The sequence below is a fragment of the Hippocampus guttulatus genome, chromosome 20 (genome assembly GCF_054856545.1).
Source record: "Hippocampus guttulatus isolate MCC_2025c chromosome 20, RoL_Hgut_1.0, whole genome shotgun sequence".
NCBI lineage: Eukaryota > Metazoa > Chordata > Actinopteri > Syngnathiformes > Syngnathidae > Hippocampus > Hippocampus guttulatus.
The window spans coordinates 6,503,625-6,523,679 of record NC_141280.1 but is presented as its reverse complement, the minus strand read 5'-3'; the positions used below and the strand labels follow the sequence as shown (position 1 = coordinate 6,523,679).

The 20,055-nt window shown below is 46.8% G+C and overlaps 3 protein-coding genes and 1 long non-coding RNA gene across 6 annotated transcripts in view; 1 reads left to right on the top strand and 3 right to left on the bottom strand.

Annotated features, from left to right (window-relative positions):
• Window positions 1-1,488, top strand: part of LOC147187767 (glutamate receptor ionotropic, kainate 2-like) — a 65,167-nt gene extending 63,679 nt beyond the window's left edge. For 2 of the 3 annotated variants that reach the window (XM_086100104.1, XM_086100103.1), the window contains exon 16: window positions 1,221-1,488. In XM_086100104.1, the coding sequence (XP_085956230.1) occupies window positions 1,221-1,385 (165 nt within the window). In that variant the 3' untranslated portion in view covers window positions 1,386-1,488. Of the gene's footprint in view, window positions 1-1,119 lie in introns of all 3 variants that reach the window. The other variant, XM_086100105.1, reaches the window with a different exon arrangement.
• On the bottom strand, window positions 403-1,284 carry LOC147187768 (uncharacterized). The gene is made up of 3 exons (XR_015097636.1): window positions 1,088-1,284; window positions 532-589; window positions 403-460 (listed from the first exon to the last, which is right to left on the bottom strand). It is a non-coding gene; the product is annotated as an uncharacterized LOC147187768 (long non-coding RNA).
• Window positions 1,489-3,764: 2,276 nt separating the features above from the next.
• Window positions 3,765-9,677, bottom strand: LOC147187766 (XK-related protein 5-like). Its single transcript, XM_086101128.1, has 7 exons — window positions 9,440-9,677; window positions 7,679-7,862; window positions 6,927-7,111; window positions 6,636-6,848; window positions 6,328-6,497; window positions 5,870-5,981; window positions 3,765-5,776 (listed from the first exon to the last, which is right to left on the bottom strand). The coding sequence occupies exons 1-7, from the start codon at window positions 9,570-9,572 to the stop codon at window positions 4,836-4,838; spliced, it is 1,938 nt and encodes a 645-aa protein (XP_085957254.1). The 5' UTR covers window positions 9,573-9,677; the 3' UTR covers window positions 3,765-4,835.
• Window positions 9,678-10,889: 1,212 nt separating this feature from the next.
• Window positions 10,890-20,055, bottom strand: LOC147187765 (PR domain zinc finger protein 1-like). The gene is made up of 7 exons (XM_086100781.1): window positions 19,863-20,055; window positions 18,076-18,333; window positions 16,727-16,846; window positions 14,981-15,233; window positions 12,711-13,660; window positions 11,877-12,005; window positions 10,890-11,797 (listed from the first exon to the last, which is right to left on the bottom strand). Exons 1-7 carry the CDS (start codon window positions 19,887-19,889, stop codon window positions 11,231-11,233), a joined length of 2,304 nt encoding a protein of 767 aa, XP_085956907.1. The 5' UTR covers window positions 19,890-20,055; the 3' UTR covers window positions 10,890-11,230.

The window sequence follows — 20,055 nt, the reverse complement described above, 5'->3', positions numbered from 1 at the left end:
AAGGCGAGTTTAACCTTGATTGTGCCGTGCTGAGTGCCCACCGTTGTCGTTCACAAACGCAACATTTCAGTTTGACATTGGTTTGACTTTGCCGAATGCAGTGAGCTCACGCGTTTTTTCTCACCTGGATGCTTTTGGGGGGTTTTTCCACCTGCCATCTCACTGCTCATTTGTTTGTTCTTTTTTTTTGTTGCGGGCTGCGTACGTTGTGAGCACATCTCAGCGATCATTAATCAAGATGCTGGCTCGCCGTGTTTGAATCACTTCAAATGCCAAAACATCCACGCCGCCGAGGTGGTGGTTCATTTATTTGCCCCGCCTCCCACCTGCTCTATTTGCTCAACCTGTCACATGAAACCAATGACTTTTTACTTTTTTATTTTTTTAATCCGCCTCTTCTATCCTCTGTTCCCCTTTGCCCGCGCACACTTCCGCTTGCTTTTCTTCTTCTATAATCACCCTGTTCAGAGAGAAAGGCACAAGATGTCATTCATGCAGCAGCCAAACTGTGTTTAAATGAAAGGAAATTACCTGTTGTCCAAGCCGCCTACATGTCACACTCCTACGCCCAAATTGGATTCGGCGTAATCTGAAAGTGATTTTAAAGTCATTTTGTCTCGGCAACGTTGGCCGAGCACAGCCGTGATAACATTCTATATAAGGGATTTCGTGTCATGTACACAAAATAACCCTCGCCATTCATTTTGAACATATTCAAGATCACAGATTATTGTTTTCAAACATAATCGTCAAGATGGGGAGGAGCCAGACTTTTGCGTTGCCAATCACGGTTTTAACCCTTTCGGGGACAGCGGCTACTACAGTGGACAGCTTTATCGTGTTATCGGGTTACAGGGTGCATGAAAGTGTTAAACAACTCTATTGGAGTTGCTCTTGAGCGATGTCCCGCCATCTAGTGGTGAACACTGTTATTGCAATGTTAACTGCTCATTCGCCGTCAGTCGTTTTCATTTTCAAAAATGGAATCCGGGACCACTCCAAGTGTGGACGCTGTTGAAACAAATGTTTCCAGATCAGAGCTGCGCATTTCACTATATGGAGGCAACTCACGGCGAGTGACGATCACCTTTTGGTTTTCGTGTCATTTTGGGTCTCCAGTGCAGGTGTGCCTAATGTCGCGTCTCCGCGAGCGTAATCATCGGCGTCGTGAGCAGTGCGGCATAAACGCTCCTCCGCTTGCCGTCTCCGCTTCTGTGCAGAGATCCTTCTGCAGCGCCATGATGGACGAGCTGCGGGTGTCTCTGAAGTGCCAGCGTCGTCTCAAGCAGAAGCCGCAGCCGCCCGTCATCGTTAAAACGGAGGAAGTCATCAATATGCACACGTTCAACGACAGGAGACTCCCGGGAAAGGAAACCATGGCGTAAAAACACACACACAAAAAAAAAGGAAAGGAAAAAAAAAATCCCCTCTGTGTGCGGGAATGCAATGGGTGGAGCTGGGTGACATCACATCTGAAGTTGGTGGGGGGGGGGGGGGGGGGTTGAAGAGGGGCACCATTGATTTATGTCGAGAGATGTTTCCCGTGGAAATCAAGCTAGCTGTGTGAGCAGTGTCACCTCACTGTGATGGTCACTTTGTGAAGGCAGCTGGACATGAAGAGGACTGAAGAGTGGACAAATAAACACCAACACGCGCACACACACACAAACACATAGTGACACAGGATGTAGGGTTTTTTTTCAGTCCGATCTCTGTGTGACCCCAATATATCCCTTCCCCTTAGTTTCTTTAGGATTATTTGGAGATTTTAAAAAAAAACAAAAAAACCCCCGAAGAAATCCCATCTAGAAGAAGATGATGAGTAGACATCACCAAACACTTTTACTACGAACTGGTGTGTATATTTTGTAATCATCTTCGCCGACTCATCGTACCGTCTTTTTCCTCGTGCCAAAGCTTTTGGTTCAAAAGCCTCAATGTAATACGCTTCTAATGTCTCTCCGAGTTCTTTTAATGCAGGATTTCTACCAAAAAAAAAACCCAACAAAACTTTGTTTTTGTACAAGATCAAGACATTTTATAGGACTTTATATCATGGTAGCCCCTCCCGAGGACACGACATGTAGCGGACGCAAATGAAGCCCTTCCCCTCCCCTCCCCAAAATGCATAAGGGGCGGGGGTGTGGGGGCCTCTGTAGGATTCCATCCCGCTCACTTACACCACATTTCCGCTTTCAGTCTTTTCATTTTTTTTTGTGCGTTGTCTGGAGAAAATATGGCAATGTAATAAAGCTGTGCTTGGAGTCTCAAAGGAGCTTGTTTTTAAAACGGAATACATACAACAGAATATTTTAAGATATCGGGTAATTGTGTAGGCTGTCGATACCAGCCACCAATACTTAAGGCCAAAAAAAATTAAAAATACAAATGTGACATTAAGTTTTCCTCAGTGCGATACTGTGGCAATTTGACCCATCGGTGAATAATCATCTGTGCCCATAAGGAAGGTCTTCACATTTTTTGTCATTATGTTAAGTTATGCCTGTACTGGTCTGCAAAAAAAAAGTGGTATGGAACAATAATAATAATAATAATAATACATTTTATTTATAAGCGCCTTTCAAGACACCCAAGGACGCTTTAAAATAACAAAAAACACAAAACAATAGGGGTTGAGCAGCGGCAGCCAAAACGCGCCAGCGTTCACTCAACCCGGAAGTCAGAAAGAAACCACAAGGGAGGGAACCCTCAATTTGAGGATAATTTAAGTTAGGCATATAGATGGATGACGATGGGCCAGTGAATGAATGGATGGGTGGATGGATGGATGAATAGGCCAACAGAGGCCGATGGGGATGTCAAATATAATAATAATAAGAATAACAGTAAAAATAATACACTCAATATGTAGAGTATATGAAACTGTAAAACTACTCAGAGTATTATTTGGGAGTGTCGGTTTAGACGGTTTTCACAATGACATACTTCTAAAATGGGTCCTGGTTTGTTAAAAAAAAATCAAATAAAAATTGGTCCTGCAGAGCTACAACATCGTTTCAAGCAGGGAAACGACCGTACGATCAAGACACCATATGATGCCAAAAAAAATTGACTTGCTGTTATTGAGGCAGAATTTGAACATTATGTCCTGTGATGTGGGTGTTTTATGTATTTGTTTTCCAGTGAGGAAAACAGTCAAGACCCAACAATCATAAAAAGTGAAACGTCAAGTGCTCCGTGAGTGTGCCATGTAATTCCGAGCAACCGGTTAGCCTAACTGCTGCTGCTGCTTCTACTTTTTCCTTCTTTCTTCTACTAATTCTATGACTCCTACTACTCTGGATGAACTAAATTCTGTCTCTTACTTGTAATTGAACTTGGGGGTTTTTTGGCTCTTGTTGACCACCTTAAAAAAAAACAAGTTCGAATACTACGACCACCCTTTTTTCTTTATTTTGGGGTCAGTCTGGCTGCTATGCGTCACAATGCCGCCTCCCACAGGTCAGTCTTGGTAACTGCATCCGACATCTGTGGGTTTTTTGGGGTGAGTAGCCTTCAAAATGTCGTTTGAAATGTCATTCATTACGCGCGTGTTGGGCACTGTTGGTCACCTCTGCACATAGAACACAGGGCGGTGTTTGGTTTGAAAGACGGGCTGAAGGGTGGCACGTTATTGGGCAAGGACTTGCATAATATCGGATGATGTTGAAAACAATTTAGATCAATAGAGGAATGGAATAAATTGTGTGTTTGTGTGTACACAGCGAACTGTGCAATAGATTTACGCCACACACACAGGGAAATGTGTCACAGTTGACAGCAGAACACCTTTATTTCACTCACCCCAATATGTCTGCGTTGTATTGCTCGTTTAAAGCCACAGGCGGCTTCTCGATTCACAGTTCAAATATCATACAAGGCTCGAGTGCAAAAGAAATGCAAATCTTTGCTCGATTGTGGATTGCCTCCTTTTCACAGCAACGTTTAAAAAAAAAGAAAGAGATAAATGCATTTTTTTCCCTTCAAAAAATAGCAATTGAGAACACACTAAAGAAAGTCACAGAAAGTTTCTAATATCTGTCCAGGCTGTCACATCAATCCAGCTCAAAGCACAGCAAATTGATATTTTTACTGTATGTGTGTGTGTATACATGTTAGTAATTGTTTTTTAAACCGATACGTTGCAGGTTGTGCTTTTAAGGAAGCCAATGAAGTGGCGGCTTGTGCTGATATTGCATTGATTTCAAAGTGTAGCCTTTAATTCTATGATGTCATCATTTGAAGAATGACTCTCATTCCAAAGTGTGATTTTTTTTATTTTTTTTTTGTAACGTAAAGGCTACACGGCATCTAAGGCCAGAAAGCAACTCCATATTGATATTTCCAAAGTATGTGAAATAGGAAATCGTATAACAGTCAGCAGTTACCGTACTTCCTCATACAATGCCACGGGCGCTTTTAGGGCCATTCTTCTTCTTCGGCGTTCATTCATAATATTTTTCCACAAATAAGTGGAGGATACGACCAGGGATTAATTGGGACAGGACATTGAATGAAAGGTAGGATCACTATTTGAGGGAATACGGTACTTCATAAACGATTACAGCTGTAGAGGTCGGTTGAATGTGCGTCGATACACAGCCAATTAGCTTATTATTACTGATAGCGTTAAAAGAGCATCGAATGGCTCCATGTGTAAATTTAGCACGCGTACGATATATTGCTCTTCCTTCGCGGATATAGTAGTCTCTATGCAGTATTGTGTGCTAGCCTCACATTGCTCTATTTAAGAAACGTCCTTTCACTTTAAAATAGAGACGATAAAAACGTAACGATGGATTCACTCGTACGTTATCACCCTATCACTGAATCGGTCAGAAATGTTCATCGTCGTCTCTTCGGGACATTATGAGCTGTCTTCTGGGACCGGTGAGGTGAGGGACACTGGAGGGAGGGTCCAGCGCTCCCGAGTCCAGTTTCGGGGTGGACGTGTAGCGCGGCCCGACCCGGCTGATTAAACCTCGGATGTCCCTATGAAGAGCCGGATCGCTTGGAATGGAATTGAGACGCACGCCCTGTTCCGAACCCCCGGTGTCCCGGTCTAAACGGGGGTTACTGGTGCTGCTGGGAGATTGGGGGTCAGCGCTGAAGTACAAGGTCGAACTGGACTCCGTGGGGCAGAAATCCGGCTCCGGACTGTCTCCAAATACAGATTTGCCCTCTGGTGAGCTGCGCTTGAAATCCGATTCGGGCGATTCGAGCGGACTCTCCATCTCCAGACTGTCATCCTCCGCTTGTTCGAAAGAAGTGGGTTCACTTACAGTCTGGAACTCGTCTTTACAGTCCGACAGGGGTACCAAGCCTTGCCCCTGAGACTCGGACGTGGAGACGCCCTCGCAGTTGCCCCCTGCCAAGCTGGAGATGCCTTTGTTACTTTTAAACTCCTGGTTGTACTCCTCCAAATCCAGTATGGCTGCCGCTCCACCTGCCCCGTACGCTCGGTTGATCTTCCCTAGGTCGCCTGTTTTGAGGGCCAGCCGGATGAGTAACCAGTGATGGTGGTAACAAGGATAGGAGCTGTTTGGCCTCCCTCCGCACGCGCTCGGATCCTCCAGCAGTGAGCCAGCCACTCCGGAGTGGGAGAAGCTGCCGTGGTTTTGTTCGCCGCCAACCGGAAGACTTTTGTCCCCGAGGGAGAAGGAGGACTCCCCTCGTTCAATGCACGTGCTACCCATGTGGTTGTGGTGGAGACCCTGCGCAATCTCTGTTGACTTGGGATGCAAGAAGCGGTAGTAGACGACCAGTGAGGTAGCACCTGGTAACACCATTGAGGCGATGAAATATTTGAAAATGTAGTGGCTTTCAAATCAAAACGCGATTATTCAACGCACTTAGCGTTGGGACTCACCGAGGATGAAGCTACATAGGACAGTGATAGGGAGCGTCATGTTGTCCCACGACGCTTGGCTCAGTAAGTCGGAGGCAGCCAGCAACAACGTGGTGTTCTCGATAAGCATGAACTGAAAAGAGGACGAAAAGATCACGTTGTCAAAGTAGCTTATATTGAGGAGGCAAAATGAAGTCCACGACCGGCGCTCGATGAGTCTGTCGCTTAGTTTGACGGCTAAAGAAGCCAAGAGACTGCACAAGGTTTATCGCTACAAGCTTGCCAGCAGCAGCGGCGACTAAGCAGCAAGTCACACGCATGCTTTTGTCGAATTTTTAGACTGATGACACAACCCGACTATTTTTGATCCAGCCTCGGGGCAAACCATCTCCATGAAAGGCAGCAGCTGAAACTTACCACCGCGGCAGTCTGACGACAAAGAATACGCGTGTTCAAACGTAAGCTTGAGCGCTGCTTACTGTATAAAAGCTGGCCATGCGGAAGCGCGACGGTCCATCTTTGACGTTGAGAAAGAGGAAGACGTGGACTAGCCCCAGGAGGGCGTTGAAGGCACGCCAACACCATGGCCCGGTGCAGATGTCTGGTTGCTGTGATACCAGCCAGAAGGAAGCAGTCAGCCAGTGAAAACCTGCAGGTCAGTGTAAAAAAAAAAAATAGACGAGGACGTGTGTACTCTTGTCAAGCTGGCGCAGGTGAGTCGTGCGAAAGCAACCTTCCAACTCCCACCTCAACACGCATTTTACCGAATGACTAATGTGCGCGTTACCTGCCACTCCGCAGACCCACCAGTCGAACACCCTGGCGAAGAACATGAGGCAGGTCACCCTGGCGCCCAGCATGCCCGCCCTCCACACCAGCTGGCAGAGCAGGGCCGCCGGAGGCATGGCGAGATGGCCCGGCCGGATGAGACAGCAGGCGCGGCTGTACAGCGCCAGGGCCCAGGAAACGGACAGCACGCAAAGACCGCAGCAGTAGGCCACTGTAAGGAAACCCGAAATCCTGCATTATTTGACGATAAAACATATACAGCCGATCGCAGCTTGTAAGACATGCTTACCTGGCGACATGATGCCCACGTCGGTGGACACGATGATGTACGCTTGAAGTAAGCTCTGGGGCAGGGTGACCACCAGCGCCTCCAAAAGCCAAAGGGCAGCGACGTCCGCCTGCAGCATGACGACCGCACCGAGCTCTGCCACTGAGCCGTGCATGCGCGACACGTACCTCATGCAGTCCCAAAGCCTGCCAGCAGAGGGACACCTTTTAGGTACGACTCGCTTTCTAGTCCAGTACAGTGGAACACAATTATTCAAATACTACCTGGGCCAATGGCACGATGACCATGGGCAAAACAACCCCAATTTTGGGGGTTGTTTTGTCCAAGTAGCCCCCCCCCCCCTCCCCATGGTCATTAACTTATTCAGTACCAGCCAATTCTGGACCAAGTCTGAAAAGACGTTTAAAAACGTCTTTGGGAGTGAATGAGTTAAGGCGTTAGGGTTAGGCCTTATGCTAGTGTGCGCGTCAACCAAAACTCAGTGGAGCTTTTACTTTTGGCTTTTGGGTAAAGCAAAATCGCGCGGAAGCTCGACTCCATTATGCGTCACCGTTAAATTTGATCCAAGGTGACGACACGTATGATGACGTGAGCATGTGCACTGAATGCGGTAAGGCTGATCCTTTCGCAACAGAAATTACACTGACATCTTGTTTTGTGCCACTTAAACAGTATTATTTTTTCCCCCAAAAATATTTCTGGAGATTTCACTGGATATACTTTTCAGGGGGTGAAGACGGAACGGGTCTTACCGTTTGAAGATGCCCAAGTGAAGAATGTGTATGGTCGAGAGGTACCATCGCCTATTGTCGCCATCGTCGTAATACCACTTGACACTCAGCAGCTGCACCGCAGTACCCGGGAGGAAGAGCCCTAGCGTGAAACCGGCCCACCGTGTCTCATCATTCCAAAGGTAAAATCCTATACAGTAGATAACTGGGAAATACACCCCACAACAAGAATTACTACACTTGTGAGAGGTATGTTTAATATTAAACATAAAACAAATCAGAGGTACAATATTTGCCCGATATTAAGGCCTCATACAGGGTGTACTACAATTCAAAATTTTCAAGGAACCAACAACAGTTGCAAATTGCTACATGATTTGAAAATGCTGCGTGAAAATTTGCTTGTCAAAGACAACAGAGGCCTCCGATATACCGTGATTATTGTGATTCGAGGTTCTGTGAGACACTGAACCCTGTACGGGAGTTGTTAACGTTTGCTGCCATTGAGAGAAGTCACACTTCAAGTCTACGCTCCACTTTCATGGGCTGGCTGCCCTTGCCTCATCGATTTGCTTAGTCAGGCAGTCCTCTCTTCAAATCTGTTCTCAGCGCAGAACGATAGTTTTTGTCAGGGTGACATGTTCGCACCCCAAAATAGATGCTTATTCGCTCTCCGGTGGTTTCATGTTTGCTACACGATAACTCCAACGTTGATAGTCTCTGTCAAAAATGTCAAATAACACAGGGTGGTTTGCTCAAGGTTATCATCTTGGCTTTTTGAGTTCTTGGCATGTTGCTAGCCGAGTAGCTAACTGCACTCTTTCTATCTATCTATCTATCTATCTATCTATCTGTCTGTCTGTCTGTCTGTCTATCTGTCTATCTATCTATCTATCTATCTATCCATCCATCCATTCATCCATCTATCAGGTCAGTGTCTGGCTGATGCCTATTCCAGTTGCTGGTCACACTCTGTCACAGCCCATTGCAGGGCATGTAATCAATGTGTCAAAAATGTTCGGCGTCACAAAAGATATATTTTTTAAACACAAACCACAAACTGTGAGTGTTCCTCTTCAGTGCGGGCCAGACAATCAAACAACATGTAGTACAATAAGAGTTGTAGCAGGCTCACATCTGAGCATCTCTCACTTCCTGCCAGGAAAGAGTATTGCCATGCTCGATTAACCTCTCAACTCACCTGAACTGGCTCTGTGATTTAAAAAAAAAAATTTAAATATATTTTGCAACCTTAACTGGGTCATCCAGGCCTTTTTCCCCCCCTGAACTCATGACACACCTCATAGGCAAACTACAATTCACACTCATATTCACACCGACGGACAACTTAGTCTTCTCTCAACCTAACTTGCTTTATTTTGGAACTGTGAGGTAGACAACCACGCAACCAACTAATGTGTGCCTAATTGAATGCACTTTTGTAGAGTTATAGATTTTTTTTTCATTACAATATTTTATGGTTTAAACCCAACCACCATGTTGATACTAATGAAGGCCTATTTTTGACATTCTAACTGCGAGTTGAGCACCCCTAAAGGTCAGCCATTCCTTGAATAGAAACCTGCATCCCGCATCATCGTCCCAATAGTTTTCGAATCGGCACTACCCTTAACAGTACCTCGAGGGCCTTCGCTCGTTGCTTCTAAACGTCCAAAAAAAAAAAATCCTCCCGAGCCGAATATATAACACCGATAATCGATATGATCGGGCTCCTTGCAGCCCGAACGTGTCCGTGTATCGATTTCGACCCCCCGCACTTACGAGCGCTCCTCTCGGCCGCGATGACCAGCGCCGACACGCCGAGCAGCGCCGCCTGGCACCAGGCGATCCAGCGCTCGCTCCGCCGTGCCGCCGACGGCCTCCTGCGGCCCACCGCCTCGGACGTGCTGATCATGGTGCCGGGCGGCGGCGGCGGCGGAGGCTGCAAAGCGGCGACCTTATCGTGCGCATCCTTCGCCCCCCCACCTCCGTGCTTGGGCTCCCTTTCTTCACCCGCTGACTTGCCTGCTGTCAAAATAGATGACGTCACTGCGCACTTTTAAAGGGCCACGCGCGGCTTTTTTCCGCTCATCCACCGCGCGCCCGTGACCGCCTCTCCTTCTCACCTTATTTGCTTTTAGTCAAAACGGCACATTTTTAACCCCATCATATGTTAAATGTAAATTTTTTCATGCTTTTGTGCACTTTTTTTTTTAAACACCCTGTTTGACTTTCATTACTTGTGCTCCACCGCGGAGCTAATGTCAAATTACAATTTTAAAGGGTGTCAAGTGGCCTATTGTCCGAGCAGGCTATCCAATGTCATGATGGCGGAGCGGGTCAAATTCGCTAACCAGGCAACATGAAGTGGGAAGTGCAAACATGTTTTTTTTTTTGTATTTTGAATCTGTTGTTGTATTAGCAGTGTGGAATGGAAGTGTTATAGTAAATCAGTCGTATATGTGGCTGATGCAAGTGTGTATGTGTCAGTCTGTATGGGAAGAACTGCTCCACATCCCATAATAGGCCATGCACATACCATGGCTATAAACATACCTTTTGCCATACTACTGAAACAAATAGAATGTCTTTTTTTTGTAATGCTATCCCCATGTCAACATTTTACCGCATTTCAACAAAATAGTTCGTGCTGTTCTGAAAATTGTTTTCCACAACTAAGAAAAAAAAAGAGTTGACACAACTAATTTGTTTTGGTGCAAACAACTTGTATGCTTTGTCGTGCTAATTAACATAGTTACCATGTTATATCAATCATTTATAATTGGAAGTTGTTCCAATTTACATTAGTGAAAAAAACCTAAATGCAATTTGGGTTTTTTTACAGTGTCATGAATGCCTCATCATAATCAACAGTGAAACAGACGCCTCGTTATTTTCCCTTTAGGGTAAAAGTACCACAAGTGGTGCCAATACCACCGTCATATGCAGCGAGAGGAACAGACATTGTAAAACTCAAGTTGTACAATGGCCCTAATTGATAGCTGGTACTCGCGCACCAAGCTGCTGTGGGGGTGATACAGTATACGCGTGAAACTGGCTGCCCACTCCTGCTCAAATCGAGTTGACGAGGTAACAGGTTGACACATTGTGTTGTAAATACCTCCCTGAGCCCATAACAGGAAATTTATGTCCGCCCTGAAGCCCTCACGTCAACGAAGCTCGCTCTCAAAAGGGCACCACCACGACGCAAACAATGCAGGCTTCCCCCGCGCACAGTCAAACCTTTACTGCTTTATTTGTATCTGTAGTAAGAAGACACAAACACATATCCATTTTTACTCTTGCTGGTAGGAATTTTAAACAAATGGCTTTATGCATAATGGCATGTTTGGCTGACATGACGATACAGTGACGCCTCATGTCACGAAACCCCGTTTGTATAAATCAATATGAGCTGAACTGAATAAATTAGCAACTTTTTATACGTTAAACCAACAAAGTGTCAGGTCGTGCTGGTGGAGTCTTGGGACTTCACGTGAAGCGGTCGTTTATAGATAAGGCTTTACTTCAAATAGAGCAGTGCCAGACAGCTGCTGAGTTGACCTGTAAGGATTATATGACTGGATTAGCAAAGCCGTCTTCAGGCTCTGACATGCAGCCTGACTCGCGCTTGATGCGGCTCAGATGCAGAGGTAGACGAGGTCCGAGGTGGTGTCGCGAAGCCGCCTTCGCCGATTCAAAGAGTTCGAAGCCAGCCGCGGCGCCATCGTGTCGTTTGGAGGCGCGAGTGTTCAACCTTTGTATGAGCGCAAGCACATCCCTCTTGTCCGTCTTGGCCTCCGCCGCCATGGCCTCGAGCTGCTCGGCCACTTCGCTCACGTCGAACCTCTCGATCTCAGAGTTGACCCTGTGGAACTCCTCGGGGGAGTGTTTGTGCGAAGACGAGATAGGGCAGAACCCCTGGAGGTGGACCTGAAGGCTGCACTGGTGGAAGTAGGCGCAGGGGCAGCAGGGACAGCGGTACGGACGTTCCCCAGTGTGGAGGCGTTTGTGGAGCTTCAGGTGGATGAATTGAGTGAACCGGGCCGGGCACAGTTTGCACTGGTAGGGCCTCTCGCCCGAGTGCAACCTTTGGTGTGTCTTTAAATTGCTGGTGCTGCTGAATCGCTTGTGGCAGACCTGCACCAAACAAGGTGGTCGTTTCCAAACCTAATTGTATCACATCGTGAGAGAGCTGATTGAAAATAAAAAAACCTACCTTGCACTCATGGGGCTTCTCTCCGGTGTGAACCAGGTAGTGTTTCTGCAGGTGTGCCAGCTGAGTAAAGTTCTTGTTGCACGTTTGGCATCTGAAGGGACGCTCGCCGCTGTGGACCCGCAGGTGGACCTGAGGGTGGTGCTCGTTCAGGTTAACATCCTCCAAATATCGTATTGGCTCGAAGATAAGATGGTGTTTTTTGCATTGAAATAAGACTGAAAAAGTGGGGGTCGTCTTATATTCGGGGTCTAGACATTATACCCATTCACGACGCTAGATGGCGCCAGATATCATTGAAGCGAATGCTGAACTTGACTCCCCAGGCCAAAGTGAACCCGTCACGAAGAATAAAAATAAAATTAGCGGTAGCACTAAGAAGAAAAATAAAAAATAGCAGTAAGAAAGAAAAGAGAAGAAAATAATAGAAGAGATAACAGAAAATGGAGAAACGTAGCGACAATCTGGAGAAAAGTGGGTCGAAGATCGGCCAGATTAACCGGCAGCTGAGGACAAGATATGATGTCATTTACATTTCAAAAACCAGAAGCCATTCATTTACGAATGTGATTGCACTTTAGTTTACATATTTAAATGTTCAGATATTAAGATTTGAATGAGGCAAAATAACATGCTTGTTCTCTCAAATATATTGTTAGAATCATTTGTTTCAAATGTATTGTAATTATTTTCTGTATAAAAATTAATTTGGTGTTCAAAAAGTCTTTTTTCAAACTTGAGTCTTGAAAAACAGGGGGTGGTCTTATAATCAGGGCCGTCTTATATTCGGGCCAATATGGTAATTGGAGCCTTTTCTAAAATGCAAAGTCATCATACCTTGAGGTTGGACAACTGGCCAAAGACTTTCCTGCAGATGTTGCACTCGTACCGGATCTTTCCGTTCTGTCTGGTGAGCGGGTACGACAAGGTCTTGTAGCCGATCGCGTGCTCCTCTCGTTTGGCCTTCCTGAGATCGGCTGCATCCGCGGTGTTGCTTTGCATCGCCTTAGTTGGTTTCCAGGGGTCATGGTCCAAAGACGCCGCCGTACCGAGCGGTGGAGAGCATCCTCCTGATGCGAGTGAGGGCTGCGCTCTGCATGGGGCGCTGACCGCAGATGTGGCACTGGATGTGGACGCTAAAGGGACGTCCGCTTGTCCGGGCTGCTCGGAAGGACTCTTGAGGTAGTTTGTTCTTTGGCATATGAGCTTCTTTTCATCTTTGGTCTCACCAGTCGGAGAAGGAACGAGGTCATCTTTGGTGTTTGATAGTGCAAAAGTTAAGTTATTTTGTTCCGGGGGGAGGAGGTTTACATAACCATCCAAAGGCAGTAAGTGAGCAGACAGTGTGAGGTAAGGTTTTTGGCGATCGGCGTAGGACAAGTAGGGGTGAGGTAGAATGTTGTCAGGGCAAGGTGAGTAGCGGGGCAGGAGATAGGGACTGTGCCTCAAGGTGGGATAAACTCGATCCGGTACTCCGGGTTCTGGGTAAGGTTTAGCTAGGACATGTCTCGGGCTGTGCTGGAAGCTGTATAAACTGGAAGGAAGGTGGCTACTTAAAGCTGACTTTTTGGCAGCCGGTAGAGGGGGCAGAGCTGCATACCTGTGGACGGGTTCCGAACGGGACTGAATTGGGTAGGCGATGGGAAAAACGGAGAGGTTGTCCTGAGATAAAGAACCGTCCATTTGTCGGCGAAGGCTAGCGAGGGCTTTGGGGGGCTCTTCTCGGAGGATCTCGGTCACGGTGTGTCCGCGTTTCTCCGTCGTCTTCTTCTGTGAATGGCAATGTTCTGTTGGCGAAAGAAACGTGGTATTGAAAAAATCCCGCAAGAACATTTTTGTTTTTCTAAGAAGTGATATGAAAATATAAGTGGTCATTTATATTCCACTTTTGTCAGTTTTGGAGTTTGGGCGTGTTTTATTTCATTTGACGTTTTCCCTAATGACATGTTTCGAAGGTAAACTTACAGCAAGGCAGAACAATCCTAAATGTGTGTTGAAATGGCAAAAAAAATAACAAAACGGGATGTTTGTGTAATAGAATTTTGACTCCAGTCTGTCTTTTAGTTCCGGAAATTATGCAAAATTCGGATTTTGTTAATTTATTGCAAAATTCCATGCTTTTCTCATATTGCAACTCTATTCTCAGAATTGTATGACTTTTTTTTATATACAGTATAACTACCTAATTTAGTATTAGGGCCACACTGAAAAGAAAAAAAAATAGTTCTAAACTGAATTAAAGACAAAATATTCCAAGAAAAATTCTCATTAACGGAGCAAAAAAGAAAAAATGGTAAAATTATGAGGGCGGAAAAAAAAAAGTTGTTCAATTCTCGTAAATTGATGCGTAAAGATTTTTCACCTAACTCCAAAATAAGGATGTTTCCAGTCAACCAATTCATTTAATGTTCCTCAAATTTGCTCTCTTCATATCCTCATAACGTCAACACCTGATGAGATCATAAGTACGACTACGCTAACCTCTGCACTTTTTTCACCTCTCCTTAAACACATTTCGGCCACAAAAACACATCGTGTTATCTACCGTTTCCCTTTGTCCCGACCCCCCCTGCCACCCCCCCTCCCCTCCTCGCCGCCAAACCCTGGGCAAACAAACAGCCGACACTCAGTGAGACATCAGTCTGTCAGCGAGTCGCCCTATCAGGAAGTTCAAGTAGTCACCGGAGCGCTTCCTACTTCTCCTCCTCATTTTAAGAGCCAAATAAATAAGACGAGTCGTGCCAGAATGCTGTCAGCAGCTCAGGAGACCCTCCAGCCATCTATTTTGGAGTTTCATTCTGGTTTGTGAACGGTGAGGCAGCCAGCTCACAGCTGTGTCTCGACGTGGCGTTCTGAACCTGACACAAGACCAGAAATTGGTCTCGGCTTACCTACGGGGGGGGGGGGGACTATGGCTACTCCTGGCTACACCTCCATTCAGGGGGTCTTCCCTCTTTTGTGTTACCAGGTAACAAAAGGGCCATGGGCGTGCCCGAGCCAGCGCTCAAACGCCCGCACAAAGGGTGTGTCAGTCGGTCACTTGTTTGGCGTGCGAGTCTTTATTTGCTTCCTCAATCCTAAACGCAAATGAAATAGAAGCCACTTACCAACACGGTCCATCGCAAGTTGCCCCAGGGGCGGGTAGTTACAACGCCGGGCTAGTTCCGAGCAGTACCACACCAGCAGCTCCTGGCCGGGAAGTAGAGGCTTAATGGTGTAGAAGTAGATGTCCAGACCGCTCTGGCACGCGATCAAGTTCTGCTCGTCGGTGCCGCGGGCCGGGTTTACGTATCGCATCCAGTTGCTCTTGTCTTCGTTCAAACCGTCCAGGATGTGGTGTAAGGTCCCGTGGGAGAAGACCTGCAGCAGGGGATGCAGTCAGCCGCCGATGACTAATCGGCTTTCTGATGCGCTCTCAAACCCAAAACTATGAAGTCACCGGCCGCTTGATGCTTTTATGGTAAATGCGAAAGAATCTTTGCGAGATAGGCGCCCGCAAGGCCTTAATGGCAACAAGTAACAGAGGAAGTTTACTCGAATGAGTACACGGCTGTTTACGTTCTCATTCGCTTCATCACGGATGAATCAGCAATTTTATTGGCTTTGGGAAATTCACAATCGTCGTCACATTTCAGCGCTGGCAAAAACCGACTTTATTGAACTTTATGAAGGATTTTACCCGCGATTTACTTGAACTCTTTCAGGGACGGCGGTCACTGCAGCGGACAGCTTACTTCTTCATGTAGCTACTTTTACGTTATTCTAAACAGTACGTTGGACATTAAACTGCATGATATCCTCTTCACGCTCGGAATGACCGAAGCTTTTGTTTGACACCAAATTGATCTGATTTGACTCATCATAATAATCGAATCGGAAGAGATTATCAAGACTCCACTTACGTAGAAAGGCGTTCCCATAATTTTACGTAAATGTGAATCACCCAGCTCACTATGCTGATGTTTGCCTCAGACATTTTCAAAGGATTTTTAATAGCTGACAAAAGCAAACTTCCTTGGATCAGTTCTTCGCAAAAGGCCAGGCAAAAACCACTTCTGAGAGAGAACATGGACTAAAGAGGGGAAAAAAACCCAGATGAGGATGCAGCTAAAAGTTAAATGAACCTCATTTTTATTCATGACTCTATTCTTTGCGTTTTACATTATGCACAACTCTCATTTATTGCGCAATAGTCAAATTGTAACAGGTATTTGTTACACATTTTGATGCATTTTTATGCTTTAGAAAACATGTCTGGATTTTGGGGGGGGGGGCTTGGAACGGACTAGGGCATTTACATGAAAAACACGTCTCTACTTACAAAATTTTCTAGTTAAATTTCTTCTAGAACCAATTAATTTCTTATGTACAGGGGGAAAAAACAGCCCTTAGAATATTTTAGCAGTTCTCGGTACTTGTTTCAGGTTGACAAAGCGCTTGAATAAACTCTTCTAGTTTCACTTGCAACGTCTGCAGATTGCGCCGAAACGTGAGAGTGTCTGATGAAAGTTATCCAAACGCTGCTTAGATGGAAGGTGACGCTTCTCGGGTTCAAAAGCCACTTCCTTTTGCCGCGTCAGTGCGCAAGTGTTCGCTACGCTGGAAAAGCGCGGACGTTCTGTACGCCCTATTTACTGGCAGAGAGGGGAGAAGCGCTGCGTCACTGAAACCAAACAGCTGTGCGCTCGCCGCGTTATTCAGCCATGTACTTGACACCGCAGCAACTTCAAAACTTCACAGGAGGCGAAAGCCACGACGGCTCACCAGTCCCGCGACGCGGCCGCATCGACGTCTCAGACGGAGCGAGGAGACTCGAATGGTTTTCAAAACAAAACATGCGCTCGCTTGCTTACCCTCCAAAAATACTTTCTGTCGGCATCTTTCAGCAACCTTTCGTTGGTGTATGTTTCCCCCACGAGAGGCCCAAAGCGTGTCCCCTTCGGTATCAACTCTTTACTGGCCACTCCAAGCACCTGTCCAAAAGAGACAAAGAGTCAACAATCTTGTCGTTTGCAAATTGAAAGGCCGAGGCAAGTGTCCGGATGGTTGAAAGAGCCTAATTAGAGGGATGGACACCCAAAAAGCTTGTGTCATTATTTTCGCTCCTTCGAAGTACGTTTAAATACAGATATTAGTTTAGCTAATACCGTGGCTAAGGCTTTTTTTTTTTGCAAATTTTTTGGCCAAACTATATTTTGGCAAAACTAGCTCACGTGTGAAGCATTACGTCACCCCCCACCCAAAAAAAAGAAAATTGCTACCGGTAATGGTCCCAGCCAGTGATCCCATGAAACTTGACAACCCACAAACGAGCGCTACGTTATTATCAGAGGCGGTGGCTGAAACTCTGTATGACTTCTTGAAAAGCAGAACATGGGGGGGGGGGGGGGGGGGGGGGGGGGAAGCAATCTTACCAAAAAACATTTATGTGGTGGATTGTGCTCCTCCCCTTTCGCATGATGAATATTTCAAACTCCATTAGCTCCGCCCACCTTTCCTGGCATTAAAATTTCACCGCTACTCATGTTCTGTCACATCCAGGTGTGAAGAGAGGATAAAGTATCACGGGCAACCCCCCCCCCCCCCCCCCCACACCTCCCTCAACTCTAGTCAATGGCACCTTGAGTCGTGCGTTCAAGCCCGCATGTCAGGCAGCTCCATGGCGGGTCTTTTATGTCACGGGTCGCTGTAACCAATCCGACTCTTTGGTGTCGGACGTTTCCCCAGACAGACTTTCGTAATATTTCAGCATCTTTAACCGCTACCTCTGATCTTGTCGAAAAACAAAAGCCCCCCCCCGGCCCCCACCCCTGTTCCACACATCATCCATGGGGTTAATCTTTTACTGTCTGCCTAACTATCTATGATCTCCTGCGATGGGGTTAAACATAAACCACCTGACAGCATGCATGCAAATAAAACCGCCGAATGTGGCTGACCTCGAAGGTGTGGATTCTCGGTGCCTCTACTTTGCTTTCCGGTATAATTGAGCGCTAGGAATCCAAAAAAAAAAGGGCTGAGAATCCGAGGGAGCTACTCATCACACAGACCCGAGGGGGCTCTGCAATTGTCTCGGGCTTTGCCGAAATTAGACAGCGACATGTCAAGTTCTTCCCGCTTCGGCGAACGATACGTAGATGCAGGAGTGACGCGAGGTAGCGCAAAACGTGTCGGGGGGTATAAACGAAAACGCTTTCCTGACCTGCGCCGAGTCCAGGCAGCGTTTCAGGGCCAAGTTCCTGGGCAAGGAACCCTCGGCTCGTGTTCCGCTGCATTTTTTGGACGCTTCTTCCAGAGCTTGGTCCTTTACGATGTACGTGCACTTCTCCTCAAAGTCGGCCTCGCTCCACAACGTCATGTCCGAGTCCGCAGACTCCGCCATGGCGGCCGCCATTACCTCTGTCCTGTCCGGTGAGCCATCGGAGGTTAACATGACTGTGCCGCACGTAGAGGACGAGGCCTGGAATGAGCGAGATTTTGAATAAGGTTATTTCCCAAGAGACCCCCCCCCCATTGTGGCCACAATTGTGATGTCAAGTATGTGATATTTTGTTGATGTATAATTTCCGGAAAAAAAATAATAATAAAGCAACACGAACGTGGTCGTCTTGCTGAGGAAGATACAAAAACGCCGTTCGAATATCCCAAAAGTTAGGCCGCTGTGTAGTCTTTGAAGAGCTTTCAACAAAGGAAAACCAAAATAAACTTTCTCAACGTGACCCACAAAAACGAGCATTATACTCTGTCATATGCTCGCCCTTGTTTCACGCGGCTCAAGGAAACTCCAACTTGCCCAATCAACAATCAGACATGAATACGATCAGCTAGTTTTCGAAATACTGTCACTCGAAACAGTGAGGCAGCAGGAGGAGGGGGTAGGGGGGGGGCATTTTACAAGATGTAAAAATTATAGTGAGGAGGCGGCCGCAACTTACTTTCCCAGCCTGGGCTACTACCGGACAAACAAACTTCAAAGCCGAGGCCTCATGCTCACTGCCCCTCTGCCCCCCCCCCCCCCCCCACCCCCGGCCCCTCATACATCCTGTGAAAATCCCAGTCACAAACCCCCGGAGCTGCGAGGGAGGTTCCTGTGCGCGTCATTCGGGCCCTGCAGCAAGCGACTCCACTTTCACGAGGAAGCCAGCCGGCCGTTCTCACCGAACAGAACAGACTTCCTCTCAAGCCCAATGAGAGGCTCTGTGCTCTCTTCTTCCTCGCTTGTGTACTGTCTCTCCCTCCAGTTCACATGAAGATCGTAGACTGATTACGGCACCCACAATCGCGCCCCCCCCTCTCCCACCCACGACTGATGGGATGAAACGGTGAAGACAGAAGAAGCTTTGATTACAAATCAACAATGCTGGGATGTACCAGTTTCCTCCTCAGGCATTCTCTGGTTGCCACTCAGATGGCGATAAGATAGCAAAACAGTTGAATGTGACCAAAGTAGCCCACTTTTGTCTCAACAAACACTTGACTGGAATATTGCAAGTATGATTGTGAGCGCGAATGGCTTACGCCGTGAAGTCAAAAGTAAGTGAGAGAGTCGAACTGAAGATGCCCCCCCAAAAAAATAATTCAACAAAATGATAACGCACTCAATCAACAGGAATTTCTCACAACGCACGTGAAGCAAGCGATAACCCTGGCAACTTAAATACGATTTGCATAATTTTACTCAAATAAAGCCAATTAAAAAAAAAAACGCGGACATCCCAACCCAAATGCCGACCGATGTTAACTTTTCACCCAAAAATGCGCGCGCCCCGGAATGAGTGTCACAAGGCTGACAGCTCACTCCGAAACCGTGGATGCCGGCGGGTGACCCTGCAGAAAATCGAGACATGACTCAAAGGCACACAGCTGTGACCTCGCTTGTGCATGTCACGAAGAGACGCCGCTGGTGCGAAAACCTTAAAAGGGAAAGAAGGAACCACCACACAAAAAAAAAAAAAGGCAGTCGTCAGAAAAGGATGGGACGGTACTTACTTTGAAGCCTTGAGAAGAGCCACACATAAGTGAGGCTGCGTGGTGAGCTTGAGTGTGTGTGAGCAACCAGTGGCTCTTGTCACTCGCAAAAACTCTCTCGCTCTCTCTCTCTCGCTCTCTCTGTTTCAGGCAGCCTCTTACCTACCTGTCTGTGACTGACTACAGTCCTGGCTCCTCCTTGCAGTGTGTGTGT